The 14,214-nt window shown below is 39.3% G+C and overlaps 1 protein-coding gene across 6 annotated transcripts in view; it reads right to left on the reverse strand.

Annotated features, from left to right (window-relative positions):
* Positions 1-407: 407 nt before the first annotated feature.
* The window catches only part of LOC116773494 (myosin-11), a 29,334-nt gene continuing 15,527 nt past the window's right edge, over positions 408-14,214 (reverse strand). For 3 of the 6 annotated variants that reach the window (XM_061528886.1, XM_061528884.1, XM_061528883.1), the window contains 15 exons: positions 13,772-13,918; positions 12,212-12,957; positions 11,511-11,721; positions 11,085-11,237; positions 9,310-9,498; positions 8,848-8,987; positions 6,597-8,766; positions 5,627-5,890; positions 5,336-5,541; positions 4,944-5,007; positions 3,487-4,143; positions 2,976-3,136; positions 2,691-2,838; positions 2,151-2,273; positions 408-1,696 (listed from right to left, as the gene is read on the reverse strand). In XM_061528886.1, the coding sequence (XP_061384870.1) occupies positions 1,667-1,696; positions 2,151-2,273; positions 2,691-2,838; positions 2,976-3,136; positions 3,487-4,143; positions 4,944-5,007; positions 5,336-5,541; positions 5,627-5,890; positions 6,597-8,766; positions 8,848-8,987; positions 9,310-9,498; positions 11,085-11,237; positions 11,511-11,721; positions 12,212-12,957; positions 13,772-13,918 (5,409 nt within the window). In that variant the 3' untranslated portion in view covers positions 408-1,666. Of the gene's footprint in view, positions 1,697-2,150; positions 2,274-2,690; positions 2,839-2,975; positions 3,137-3,486; positions 4,144-4,294; positions 4,753-4,943; positions 5,008-5,335; positions 5,542-5,626; positions 5,891-6,596; positions 8,767-8,847; positions 8,988-9,309; positions 9,499-11,084; positions 11,238-11,510; positions 11,722-12,211; positions 12,958-13,771; positions 13,919-14,214 lie in introns of those variants that run through there. The other 3 variants (XM_032665955.2, XM_061528887.1, XM_061528888.1) reach the window with 2 other exon arrangements.

Raw genomic sequence — 14,214 nt, forward strand, 5'->3', positions numbered from 1 at the left:
CGGCTTAAGACAGAGATCCAAAGATTAGATTTATAATACTTTGTCTGAATGAGTTTAGAATTGATTCTCAAAAAGTTATTTACGAATTCTGTTAAAACAAGAGATTTGATAACTAACAAGCACTCACACTAACTAGTATTGTTTTTGTCGCGGAACCTCACGGGTATAAATTATCGGGTATATGTCTTCTGATGCCTAAGCTGAATAACTTTAGTAACATCAAAATCAGACGAGTAGTTTTTAAGTGAAAGATTAAAAAACTAATGTAGTTAACAAGTATGGACTTATAAACATATTTACATAGAACTATTTGTGGTAAAGTCTATATATATATATATATATATATATATATATATATATTTATTAACATTAAAAACATTCAACAGGAGGGGAAATGAAACAATTAGTTTGTATTATATGAAGATATTATATTTTCAAAGAACATGTATCCTTACATCAGCATAGTTCCGGTCAATACAACGCGTGAAACAGCGACCCGATTTAAATATTACAATATTAATAACAGGTAACTAATATTAAATACAGTTATTATTGTGATCGTACATCGCTACACACTTGATTCAATACAAAACTCGAAGCTGCAAGATTCTGTTTGTGACCTTTCAAAAAAGAAAAAAAAAACAAAACCATGCAGCTTGTCTATGGCCGACATAACGTTAACACTACAGCGACACTTATCGAGTAATAAGCCGACTCCGAATTGTCTATGGTTTCCACGCAAAATGTCAAAGTCAAAGTGACAGCTTAACTAAAGGACGATGGCCATTTTGGACCCGTTAACTGATAAAGTATTAGAAAATTACATAACACAATGTATATGCGGTCGATTCATCCTCTTATATTATTGAACAATATTATTTTTTATGGAAGTGGCCACGGTCCTTATATAAAACAGCAAGTGACATTTCGATGTTACTAATTCGGCACAACGATCCGACTCGCGAAACAGGAAACGGCAAACGGACATAAGGATCCATAGATAATAAACGGTAACAAGAATATGTTTGTAAAGTTATAAAAAGCCTTGACAAGGTAGCTGCCAATATTAAACGAGATAGTTACACGTTCACTCCCTTGATATGTTCATATATGCATATCGACTCCGCTACAAGCTTTACTCCAAGCACCCCTACCATGAGTCCGTACACGAACTAAACACAGACGGTTCACAGTTTTCTATTCATAAATCTCACACGTGTAACTTAGGTCACAGTCGGTAACCGGGAAACTAGTGGTAAGGACGCATAACATTAAACAATACAGCAATAAACAACAATCTCATAAATAATATAAAGCTGTGGAACATTCAATAAATTTGACTAGCACAGGATAAAAATAGACACTGAGTGTTTCTTCTAGAAGATTATATTATTGCTCTATATAGGTATACATTATATAACAGTAATCATATCTAGATATATATTTGGTTCCATATCAATCGAATGTCAAACTTAAAATTAAAAAAAAAAAACATATACAAATTGTTTGGTCGCTCGGCGCGGTTTCTGAACGGTTCGGAAATTGCAAGCGGGGAGTTTTTTTTTTTTTGGGTACTTTTGGCGGGAAGGCATGTGTCAAGCGATGAAGGTAGCGGATGAGGTGAGGTGCTAACAACATAGTTACGATTAGACTTAGCTTTGTGACGTCACAACACAGTCGCCGGGATGTCCTCTCCCTGGAAAAAGATCGCCTTCAAATATTATATTATTCTATTGAAACTTTCGTCCGGAAACAACCGTATTTTATAAGCTGTGGTTTTGTTATTAAAAAAAAAAACTAAATAATATATATATATATTGTTGTTATTATTTATTTTAGTTTGAAGCCGATTGTTTAAAGCCGCGTAGGTAAAATAAAAGGTTAGTTAATATATTAATAAATGCTAATTTAAAACAATGCAGGCGTAACTTTTCTGACGTCACTCCCGGATGCTAGGGAAGTCAATCAAGTCTATTATCGCAGTCAACTCCACACAGATTCCTATAATTCAGTCATTCTTGAAGTCTTGAAAGTTCTCAACATGTCTGTTCTCTTTAGCTTTTCCTTTGTTAGAACAGAAACCCACTCATATATATACTGTTAATGAGATCTCGTCACACAGGCCACACAGGCTCCGCATCATCCGTTACCCAAGCTATCCCATCACCACCAGCCGCCATGAGATCATCAGCGAGTGTCAACACGGGAACGCTTCCACGCTCTTCACTAATTTGCTCGGTCGGTGCTTTGTCGAAATTAAGAATTCTTTCATTCTGAAATTAATTATGGTTATGTGACTTAGTTAAGACGTTACAAGAAAAAAAGAGATAAATTTTCCTTTAATTTACTATCGGATTATGAGATATCATTAACCAAAAATCACTCCATGAAGGTGTTAAAGGAATAAAATCTTGTAAAACTATTAGTATTAAAATTTGAGTCTCTCCGCGCGGGAGAAGTAGACTTCGTTATGTATGAATGAAAGTAGGAAGAGAAATTTGTTTCTTTAAGACAAACTTTCACTATTGACCCTCCCTTACTCTCGCTCCGTCTCTTTCTATCCCCCTCCCCAGGAGCGTTGAACGTTTAACGCAACCTTCTTGGTTGCATTAGAAGTTTCACTTCATTTAAATCGTGATGAAGTCCCTGACTTTACTTGTATGTGATATTATTCTAAGGACTCCTCTCACCTCCACTCTAAGTCTGTGTAGCAATCTCTCTTTGTCATTTTTAAGTCGGTCGCAAGTTATTGTGTCTTCTTCATTCAGAACTCCTTTCATCTCTAACTGCGCTATTTCCGTATCCTTTTCAGTTATGGCGCTTTCGAGTAGATCCTGTCTGTAAATAATATAATCCGTTATAATATTTGGTGAGACAATACTTTTATCTAAGCTTCACTTTTACTTCAAAGAAGCTAAAATTCCAATGACATTCCAATGTCATTTATTCCAATTCCATTTCTGTTTGCAACTCACACGACTCTCGCTAGATCCGTCAGTATCTCTCTCCTGTTGTTATCACAGTTCCTCAAGGAATCCTCGACAACCTTCAGCTTGTTAATCACCGCTGAGCAAGTGGAGCAGCTCATAATGGACGCGTTCTGAAGAGAAAGGATTCGTTGTTCCAGCTTCTTCATCTGAAAGAATTCATTTGTTTTTTGACTCCTAAGTGCGTTATTTTAAAGTATAATTTGCAATGCAGATATTTAAAAGGATTTTTGAGATTTACCTGCCACATACATAATACATATTGTATTTTAAAACAATTCTTTAATAAGATTACTTTTATCCTACGAATATTAAAGATTTTTTATTTATTCGGAAATAAAAATACATAAGTTTACTTCCATTCAGCCACAACCAATAAAGATCGATATTAAAACTATTTTAATATACCTTATTAGTAAATTAAAGGCTAAATTTTGTGGACATTTCTTTTGATTTTAGTGTATATGATAATTATTATAATATTATAAGATTTGCCCACCTTTCGTAATGTTTCGATTCTCTTCTGTTCCTCGTCATAAAAGACTTTCTCTCTCTCGGCTGCTATCAGCACCGATTCCTTCAAAGCCTCTTCCAGTTCCAGGATTCTCTTCCCCTGGTCCCCGGTGCTGGGTTTCTTGTCCAGGAACTGCTCCAACTCGTTGATTCGTTCGTCCTTGCTCCTGACGACCGCCAACAGCTGCTCTAACTCCGCTATGTTGTTGCTCTCCCTCAAGGCATCCTCCAGCATGCTTATACATGTTTGCTGTTCTATTATCTTGGCGTTTTTTATCCCTATCTCTCTCGTCATATCCGTGATTTTTTGCGACAGTCTACGCGTGTTTGTCTGTCGGCCATCTTTCATGCTGATGAGATCGTTATGACTTTTGCTGATACCTCTGTCTAACCTATCCACTACCTTATTGCTTTTTTGCAGCTCGAAAAAGCTTCTGCTCCTCTTTATGTTGTTTAACTCACAGCTATCCGATATTTTTAGTATCTCTGACAGTATCAGGGACGACTCGTTTAATTCAATTTCTAGATCAATGATTTTCATTTTACTCTCTTCCAATTTAGTTCTGAGCCTGTCCCTGTCTTTCAAAGAGTTCGTTAGATCTGTGATAGTCGCTATCTCGCTCTGTCGCGCGCGCGTGATTTCCTATTCGGGAGGGTACGAAGAGAGAAAAGAAATAATAATGAAAAAAAAAAAATCTAAAAAAATAATAATAAACGTAAACGATAATATAATAACAGAAAATACCAACAAAATAAACGAAAAAAATAAAAATAAAATAAAAAAAATAACTGGATAAAGACAGACATTCCGCTTTTATTGATCAATTGATATTTCGCATAACAAGGTCACAAAGCGTCGTAACATCGGCTCGTGGTTACTCTCACTAGATACATGATTACTTAACACTTTAAAATATATCAATACTTAAATTACGATCCGCTGAACACGTACGATACAGTTTAAACATCACTTAGAGTTAACTCTAGACTAATACCATTACCTTAGTGTGTGCTGTTTACAATGAGACCGGCGTGACAACATAACCTGAACACTTCAACATCAACACAAATGTTTACACAACGTCACTGAACGGCCGCGAAGCGAGACTCAAAGTGAAGACGTGGAGGCATGAGGTCGGCGCTGACGGAATTCACTATGAACGACATTTGAACAACGATAAAGAGTAAATAAACGGCAGTCTTGGTGAGGAGTAACTTAGAAAAAGCTTTTGAGGAAACCAGCGGGCCCGGCCTGCGGAAGATTGAAACATTACTCAGTTAGTATTGTTAGTATATATATATAACGAACAATGTTTGCCGCCACTCTAACTACTGAGATGTCGTGTCCGTTGAAGTGACTGACGTTCTATATTTAAATTTCTTTAGCGAGTTATTTGTGTGAGTGGGGTTATTGCTGTGGCTCAGTATGTAATATAGTCTCACCTCTTCTCTTTGTGCTTGTGCTTGTTGCTGAGTTTTAATTTTGGCTTGAAGGTTACGTATGGACCTGGAAATATATTTCGGTTAATCGAAGCAAGCTCTCGGCTAATGTTGTGGGTGATATAATTGTTTTTGTTTACCAAAAACCATGCAGACACTTAGGATATAAGATTTTTTTTTTAAATTCAAAACAAAGTAAAGATGACAAGTTATTATCTTTGACACATTGAAAATACTAATGAGTTCTGTGTGTTATGTGTTATTAGTCTTATAGTAATATTATATCTGGACACTTATTAACTGACTGATTTAGAATTAATCGATATAAATCTCCGAACATTTTTTAATTCCTCGAAATTCCTCATAACTCCCCCCCACCAGCTCCCTTCACTTACTGCTGCAGCTCCATGATCTGCTTCTCCTTCTGCGCCTGTTCCTCCTGGCTCATCTGCACCAGCTGTAACAGTCTCTCAGTCTCAGCGGCGAGTCTCGAGCACTCCTCCTCGCTGCCCTTCAACTTCTGCTGCAACTGTTCCGCCTCCTTCTGAGTGTCGCCCAACTTCCTGTTCAGATCCGTTACCGCTGCTGCACTGCCGCCGGCCTAGATGAAATAATACGCTTAAGAATCATAAAACCTTCATTACTTCAACAGTACCGCGGAGTCAGCGCCGCGTGCTCTCCCTTACCTTCCTCAGAGACGCTTCCATTTGGTCCATTTGTTCCTTCCGTTTCTTCAACTGTCGGTCCAGCTCCATCAGCGACTTCTCCTTGTCCTCCACGTCTTTACGTTTGTTCTCGACCATTCTTCTGTTCTCGTCGAACTGTTTCCTCGCGTCTTCTAACTTCTTGTATTCTTCTTGCAGCTGTTTCCTAGCTTGCGCCGTATCTTCCCCAGCTCTGGCGCTCTGACTTGTAGCTTGTAGCTTCTTGTTCGCCTCTCGCAAGTCGAACTGTTACCAAATTAACAACATCAAATCGCGAAGTGGCGTTGTAATATTCATCGTACGAGAAGTGTACAGAAAGATATACAAAATAGCGTAATCGATAGTCACTCAAGCTTTAATCTGAGAAGATTCTCAGTGTATTCATAAGCCACATATATATCACAAAAGCCAATTTTTTACATATATTTTTTTTGCTAAATAATTGCAGCAACGAATTTATGGTAAAGAAAAATAAATAAATAAATAATATCAAACACATGTATGTATTTTTTTTAATAAAACAAGATCACGATTGCACAGAATCGAATATATACAGCTGAAAGAGAGAAGAGGATGCGCCGGCTGAAGCTGGATGCGTGATGACATCCACAGTACATACGATGGAGCGTGTTGGACGAGTGCGTGTGACATGGCGGCGCGACAGATCCGTCCGACCTCGGCGATGCAACTAATAAAATGAATACGGGCTAATGAGGGGTTGGAGGTCGCCCCGCGGGCCGGGTGAGGCATGCGACTAACGACAATGACGAGATGATCCCGAAAATAAAAAACTAAAATTACGCGACATCCAAATCAAAACATCTATGACGGTGCGGTGTCGGGCGCGATGTTGCGGATTCAATCGAGTTCTCCGCGAGTGTTTTAATGCTTGGCAGAACTCGATTCAACCGTGCACTGCCGGCGACCGTGCTCGGGCGATCCTCCAACTGACCTGGCTCTTTTCCAATTCCTGTACGAGCATCTCCAGCTGCGCCTGGCAACGCTCCCGCTCCACCGCGAGCGAGCGCGCCTCGGCTTGAGCCGCTTCGAGCTGCTTCTGGACTTCCTTGACGTCGGACGGTCCTCGCGCTTGAAGCTGCTGCAACTGCTGCTGTTGCATCTGGAACTGTCTCTCCAAATTCTGTAAACGCTGCTGGCACTCCGACAGCGCTTTCTCTGCTGCTATGGCTTTCGTCTTCTCCGATTCGACGGCCATCTTCCATTTCTCTATCTCTCCCGCTTTCTGTGCTTCCTTCTCCGCCCTCTCAGCTCTCTGCCTGAAAGTGTCTTTCTCTTTGGACACGTTCTGTACCTGCTGTTGTAACTTTGCTATTTCTCTATCCCGACTTTCAATAACCGACTTGGTGCCGCGTTCTGAGTCTTGAGCCATCTTTCTCTGTTCTTCCTTGAGTCTACGCACTTCCTCCCGTTGCTTCTGGAGTTCTGTCTCCGAGGAGTTCAGCTCTCTCTGGAAGTTTACCAGCATATCCTGAGATTTTTCTAATTGAGCTACGAGCTGATCGCGTTCGATCGTCAATTGTTTAGTATCTGCTTCCAGTTTAACTATTTGTTTTTCTATGGCATCAGCCTGTTTGTCTCTCTGTTCGAGGATGGACGCCATCTTTTCTCTGTCTCGCACCGACTGAGCCAGCTCTTGTTGTAGTTTAACTAAAGTCTCCTGTGTCCTGTGGTCCAAAGTGCGTTGTTGCTGTTCGATGTTTCGCCTCGTGTTCTGTATCTCAGTTCTAAGAGCATCCCTTTCTTGTTCGATCTGGCGCATTTCTAGTATCGTACGTTCTAAACGCTCGTGCATCCTGCCCAATTCGTTGGTCATTCTATCGTATTCCACTCGAGTCGTCTCATTTGTCTCCTGATACTTGGCGAGATGCATCTGTGACTTTTCTAGTTCCTTCGCCAAGCGACCGGCTTCCATTTCGGTCGCATCCCGCGCCTGTATGGCCTTCTCCAGCTTATCTCGGAGTCTCTCAATCTCCAGCCTGTCTTCGGTCCTGGCCTTATCACCGGCGACCGCTTGCAATTTCATCCTTTCGATCTGTTGCAGCTCGCCTTTGAGCCTCTCATTGTCTTTATCCAACTGTTCCGAACGCAATTTCAATTTCTCACACCTATCTCTGAACTTCTCGCACTCAATGTGAGCGCGCTCTAGATCGGTGCGCTGTTTCTCCATGGCCGCACTCAGCTTGGTGACCTCGCTCTTGGACAGCTCTAGTTGTATGTTCAGTTCGTGTAGCTTGGTCTCCGCTTGGTCCTTCTCGGTTTGCAGTCTCTGTATTTCGGCCTGGGATGTTTCGTGCCGTTCGCGGTACTTGTCTAGCTCGGCCTGCAGTCGGTTAACTTCCGTGCTCCACTTATCCTGTTCGAATTGGTATTTACCTCGGAGGCCCTCCACTCGTTCGAGTTCCGAGCGCAGTCGATTCACTTCCTCGTCAGCCTTCCTCGCTCGCTCCAGGTCGAGGGTGGTCTTCTCGAGCCGCGTGCGCAGTCGTTCCACCTCCAACTTAGTCCTCTCGTGTTCTTCCTTAGTGTCGTGATATTTCCCGTAGCGCGCCGCATACCTCTCCGCCTCCTCCCTCGCGCCGCTGGCGTCGGCTTTGACCTTATCCAGCTCCGCTTGCGCCTTCCTCAGCTCGGCGGACACCTTGTCATGCTTGTCGTACATCTTTTCGAGTTCTATCTGTACTCTGGCCATCTCCTCTTGTGTCTTTTCGTTGGACGCCTGTGCTTTGCCGCACTGCGCCATCGCTCTGTCGTATTCGAATTGCAAGCGTTCGTTATCGGCGACTAGTTTTTCTTTTTCTGCTTGGTATCTTCTCAGTTCTATTTGGCCTTTCTCGTAACGATCTCGCACCATTTCTATGTCGACGCTCAGTCTATCCATGTCTTCTTTGGCCTTTTCTTCTTGTTCTTTCGTCCTGCCCAGCTGTAACGACGCCCTATCGTACATTTCCTGTAATCTCGCGAGTTCGTCTTGCAATTTTCTGAGATCTTCTCTGGACTTTGTGGCTAAATGCATGTTCTTCTCGTATTCCAGCTCAATTCTGTCCTTGTCTGCTTCGAGGATGTCTATCTTGTTCTGCAGTCGGTAGATTTCGTTTTGCGATCTGAAAACAAAAAATGGAATAACTAATAGCTTATATTTTTTAACTCGACGATCGCGGTCACAGCACGCCGTGTCTAGGTACCTGTCATATTTCTCCAGCATTTTCTCGTATTCTTTGTGCGCCGTTTCCTTCTCTTCGATGGTCTTTTGTGTGGAATACAAAGCCTTGTCCAGCTTCTCTTTCATTATTTCTAATTCCGTCAGGGCGTCGTCTTTCTCCATCTGAAATAATGATTATAGTGAAACGAAAATTCCCTTTTTTGAATGAATGAATAATAGATTTAAACAAACAATGGTGGAAAAAAACGAGGCACAGATAATGATACGAGGGTTATCAGGGTTAGAAATCTTCAGTTGTCCCAAAGTCAATATAAAAGTTCAACTTTTTGACATAAAATATATTCTTGAGTTAATAGTTACTAAATAGGCAATAAAATTTAGAGTAAATATTTGTTTCCAAATAAAACAAAACACGAATTATAATTCTCATGTGATATAGTCTGTGTAAACATGATTTAAGCCGAAACCGTGTTTATTATCTCACCGTAAGCTTCTGATGTTGTTGGTGTGCCTTCTCCCATCTCTCTCTCAGCACGTCCAGTTCCGTTGCTGCGCTGTCTCTATCTCTTGCCGCTCTGTTAGCCGCCGCCGCCGCTGCCTCCGCCCTTTCTCTACAAGACGCTGCCTCTGATAATGCTGCGTCTCGTTCCTTCTGAACTCTAGCTACCAGCGCCTGAAAGAGTTATGCTGTTGTAATATTTGTTTCTCGCAAACTGAAACTAGAGATAAGAGTAATGATCTCTGAGACTTCTCGACTTTCGCCAGACGGACAGCTTGATCTCCTGTTAATGATCAAGGTCAGTCGGTAGTCATCAAAGCGATAGGTAAAAAGTAAATAAAATAGATATCTAAGATAGATAAACATAGATTAGTTTTAATCGCTCCTACTTCGTAATTCTTACTAAAAATTATATATTCTATTTGAATACGCGTTTATATTTTTTCGTCTTTGCGTGTGTTTTCAGTCACATTGATAGTAAGTATGTCGCTCCGCCAATGGTTGTGCCGATCGCGTCGTTGTCACGGCACACAGCTATGGAATCAATATTGGCTGGCTGCCAATAAAATACACGTCGCAGACGGTTCGGACGTAGAAGATACACCGGCGTCCGTCATACCGAGTCTATGAACTCCGGTAACGTCTGACGAGGAATACAAGATGCAACAACCCTTGCTAGTTATTACTTACTAAATAAACAACGTGAATTATTAATTACACGCAAAATTAGAAGGGTTGTTTTAAATATAAAGATCATATTTTATAGAGCACTTGTAAATGTGAAATCTAGATTCCATAGAGTACAATCGACACACGCACGGTGACGTGTTTGTGTGTAATTAAATTTTTATTTTTGTACACATAAATTTCATACAAAGTGACAAATAAATGTGTACACCACTAGCTAGTAATAATATTTGTATTATGTTGACACAAATATACACTATCATCGAGGCCATCGAATCTATAATATATAAGACCTTGTTTTATACCGTATATATATAACTTTATTAATACATGAAACTTATTAAAAATCATCTATCAAAATACATTTTATGAATATCGATGTAGATAATACTTTAGAGTAATCAACCCGAATACTCGTCTGTTCATCCGTTCCAAGATGGCGTCGTCAAGTCTAGACTGACAGACAACGCAGAATGAGGTTACACGTAACTTATTATTTTATTGCGTCTCCATGTCTTGGATTGCGTAAGGCTTTCGAGGAGTCTACGATATTAGAATGTATTATCTTTGTTTGAACTTGTTTTTCGATGTTATTTATTCCGATTCGTTGCGACATATTTAAGAATAAATTTCAAATACAACCAATCAATACAGATATAAGTATTTTTTAGATAAATACACTTTGTATCAAACAGTACATTCTGTATATTTTTTTTTATTAAATTTTAAAATCGTTCCATATATATATATATATTATAGTTTCTATATAGTAAGAATTAAAATTAATATAGTTTTAAGCCAGTCTTCGTCTGTGACTTCTAGGTCCTCGGGGTCTATATTATATTCTGCTATCAAGGCTACATTATCAATACCTATTAAGTTGCTTGTGTGAAGCAGCCACAAGCGTCCATAGATGCAAAAAATCTTTCGCATTTATAATATAGGACAGGATTAAAGTATTTGGTAGGCCAGAATCACAAAAAATAAGATCCGTTCTTCGGCTGTGATATTCTAGTTGTATTTTTATAACCGAGTTAAATTCCAGCTTACACCTGGAGGTTTCCAGAAGTTACCTGTGCCTTCTCGTGCTTGTCCCTGAACCTGTCCGCGTCCAGTTGTGCCGTGTCCCTCTCCTTCTGCAGCCTAGCGGCTTGTCCCAGAGCTTTGTCGAGCTGGGACTGAAGCGACTCGAAGTCATAGGCCGACTTCTCGCGATCCACCTGGAGCTGTTTGAGGTGTTTTAGAGCAGTGGCTCAATAAACAATAAGCAGTTATTAATAGGGATTTCGTGATAGTCTTAGTGCATTTGATTTTAAAGAATCTTCTGTTAAAAAGTCTTAAAATATTCTATAATTATATGATAACAGGATTAAAACACAAGAAATTTAAAAATTCCAAGTAAAAGAGAAGTAATTTGAATTTTTTTTTTTGTAATATATAGAACTAATTGTTGGTATAGACAGCGTTAGGCTGAACATGGGACAGACATTGCAACTTACCTTCCTGACTTCGACGGCTGATTTGTCAAGTTTTTCTTGCAGCTTGTCTATCTCGGAGTGGGCGGAGTCAAGCGAGGCCTGCAGCTTGTCCTGCTGCAGCTGTGCTTTGCCTAAAGTGGCTTGAGTTCTCTCCAGTTCTTCTCTCGCTTTGTCTAGTTCAGCTATGGCCTTGTCTCGTTCGGAGTGCAGACGACTTACTGAGGATTGAACGCTGTTGGAATGTTTCAATATTTGATAAGTTTGTCTTAAATCTTAAATATTCGGAAATATTATTCTAAATAAATAATAAATATTATCTTATACTTGTTAAGTTTCCTTTATAATAAATTGATTTCTTATTATTATTTTTTTTTTATTTTATACAAACTAAAAGTATACATCCGATGAATATTACTATGTAGGTCTAATAATCTTTTCACGCTAACGCCCAGTCCCTGAGGAGCATTATATTTTAATTTCTTCCTAAATTAGTTAAATTTCGCAGTATTGCTAACAGCTGGCTGTAGCGATTCGGCGGAGTTGGGGAGTTTAATAACAGAGATAGCTGCGAGGAATTTTCTTAAAGTAACATTATTTTAATTGAAATCGGTTTGCGATTCAATCTTTGGAAGTTGAAAGACATTACGATTTTGTATCTTATTACGTTGATAATAAGAGCGTCGGAAATGTTCTAATTTAGGATATAAAAATTATATATTTACCGATCGTATTCCTCCTTGAGACTGTCCTGTTCCGTTTGTGCATTTTCAAGTTTAGCTTTCAGACGATAGACTTCTCCTTGGGACTTCTCCAGCTTGTCTTGTAAGGCGCTGGCTTCCACTCTGCTTCTTTCGGCGTCAGCTTGGGTCACTCGCAGCTCCGCCTGAGTCCGTCTCAACTCAGCCGCTGATTTATCCGCCTTCTCTTGTACTCTATCCAGCTCTTGGGAGGTAGTTAGCGTGCTTCTGCCGAATGTTGTCTGTGATCTCTCCAATTCGTGCTTAAGCCGTTCGTTCTCTAGCTCGAGTCTGGCTAGACGTTGTTTAGCCGCTTCCCAGTCGGCGCCCGACCTTCCCACTTCACTTGCAGCCTTGTCTAGTTCAGCTTTGGATTTGCCAAGTTCTGACTGAGAGCTTTCTAGCTTGGCTTCGAGCCTGTCTTTTTCAGCCTGAGCTCTTTCCAATCTCGCGCCGAGTTTTTCCACTTCACTCTCCAGCGCGTGGAGTTTCATCTTGTAGTCTGCTATTTCTCTTTCATGTAGCTCCCTCTCTTCGTTTTTTTCGTGTTCGGCTCTGTCTCTCTGTTCTCTGAGCTGTTGGATTTGTTTCTCTTTGTCGCCGATGACCTCTTCGAGGGAAGAAAGAGCTCCTTCAGACGAGCAATGGTGTGCTTGCATAGCGTTTAATCTAGCTCGAGCCATGTCCACTTGATTGTCCTTCTCTTTGAGGAGATCTTCCAGATTTTCAATCTATAAAACGTTTTTACGATGAAAAAAAGAAATAGAACGTATTAAAGATATATATAAAAGCATAAATTAATATAAATATATTTAAAGCGAAAAGAAAAATAATAAAATAACATACCTTCACAAATAAATAGCACTACACAATAAAGAAAACATATAACATAAAAAAAACTGAATACCAACTAGCACCAAAAAACTATTTTTTATACAAAACAAAAATAGAAGCACATAAAATATATAAATATATATAGTATCCGCTACACAAAACAGAAATTTCTTAAGAACGGGTCATCATCGAGCTCACAGGCATCAGATAAATAGCTAGTATAAACATAATTTAAAGACGGAATATTCGAGTCAAAAAAATATATATAACAAGGAAAAAAAATATCGCATAAAAAAATTATTGTATAAACATATTTTATTGGTCTTATACATTAAATAATAATTATAACGTTTAAATGATAATAGATTATAAAAATAAATACAAAAAATACAAGGCTTTCGGCCCTAACTTCTATTTTATATTTCCAAAAAAAAAATTACATGTCAATTTACCCACAAAATATAAGTGAAGGCGTTGAGTGAATGCCTTAGTTATAAAAGCTTCTCCAAAGAAAACTAGCTCCACAACTTTTTGTCTGCTCGACAAGTCATATTTTATATACAAGTCGAATTATTTTGCTGTTTGATTAATATAACATAAACAGAATGCTTATTTTCATTAATGTATTTTCGATTTACGTTTGACGAATCACTTTTGTGTTTTATCTCATATTAACCGCTTATAAGATTCCTCTATCTATCTACAGCCCACCTTTCTCTGCAGCACGTTGATCTTCCTGTCTTTGATCTCGGAGTGATCTCTCAGCTCGGCCAGCTCGTGAGCCGCTGCCAGCGCCGCGGCAGTTTTCTTCTCGACCATCCTGCTCTTTTCATCCAGCCGAGCCTTCAATTCCTCCACCTATACAGATTCGGGAGTTGTATGTGAATTTTTAATTTTTATTTTACGTAGGGATTAAACTGATAAATAGCGTTTACGTTAAACTAGCTCTGCCTCTACGTTTACGGGTAATTTTATTTAATATTGTTTAAAAGTTGATTCAACACATTATTAAATTGTCCATAATCTTTGAATAACTGTGAGAAATACAGCAAAATTTTCGTCGATTATAAGTCTCGTTACAAAAATACTGTTATTTTAATCTCTCAAAATATTATTCTCAATTTTCTTGAATCAACCGAAGTAACGTTATATGT

Source organism: Danaus plexippus, assembly GCF_018135715.1.
Source record: "Danaus plexippus chromosome 22 unlocalized genomic scaffold, MEX_DaPlex mxdp_33, whole genome shotgun sequence".
Taxonomy (NCBI): Eukaryota; Metazoa; Arthropoda; class Insecta; order Lepidoptera; family Nymphalidae; genus Danaus; species Danaus plexippus.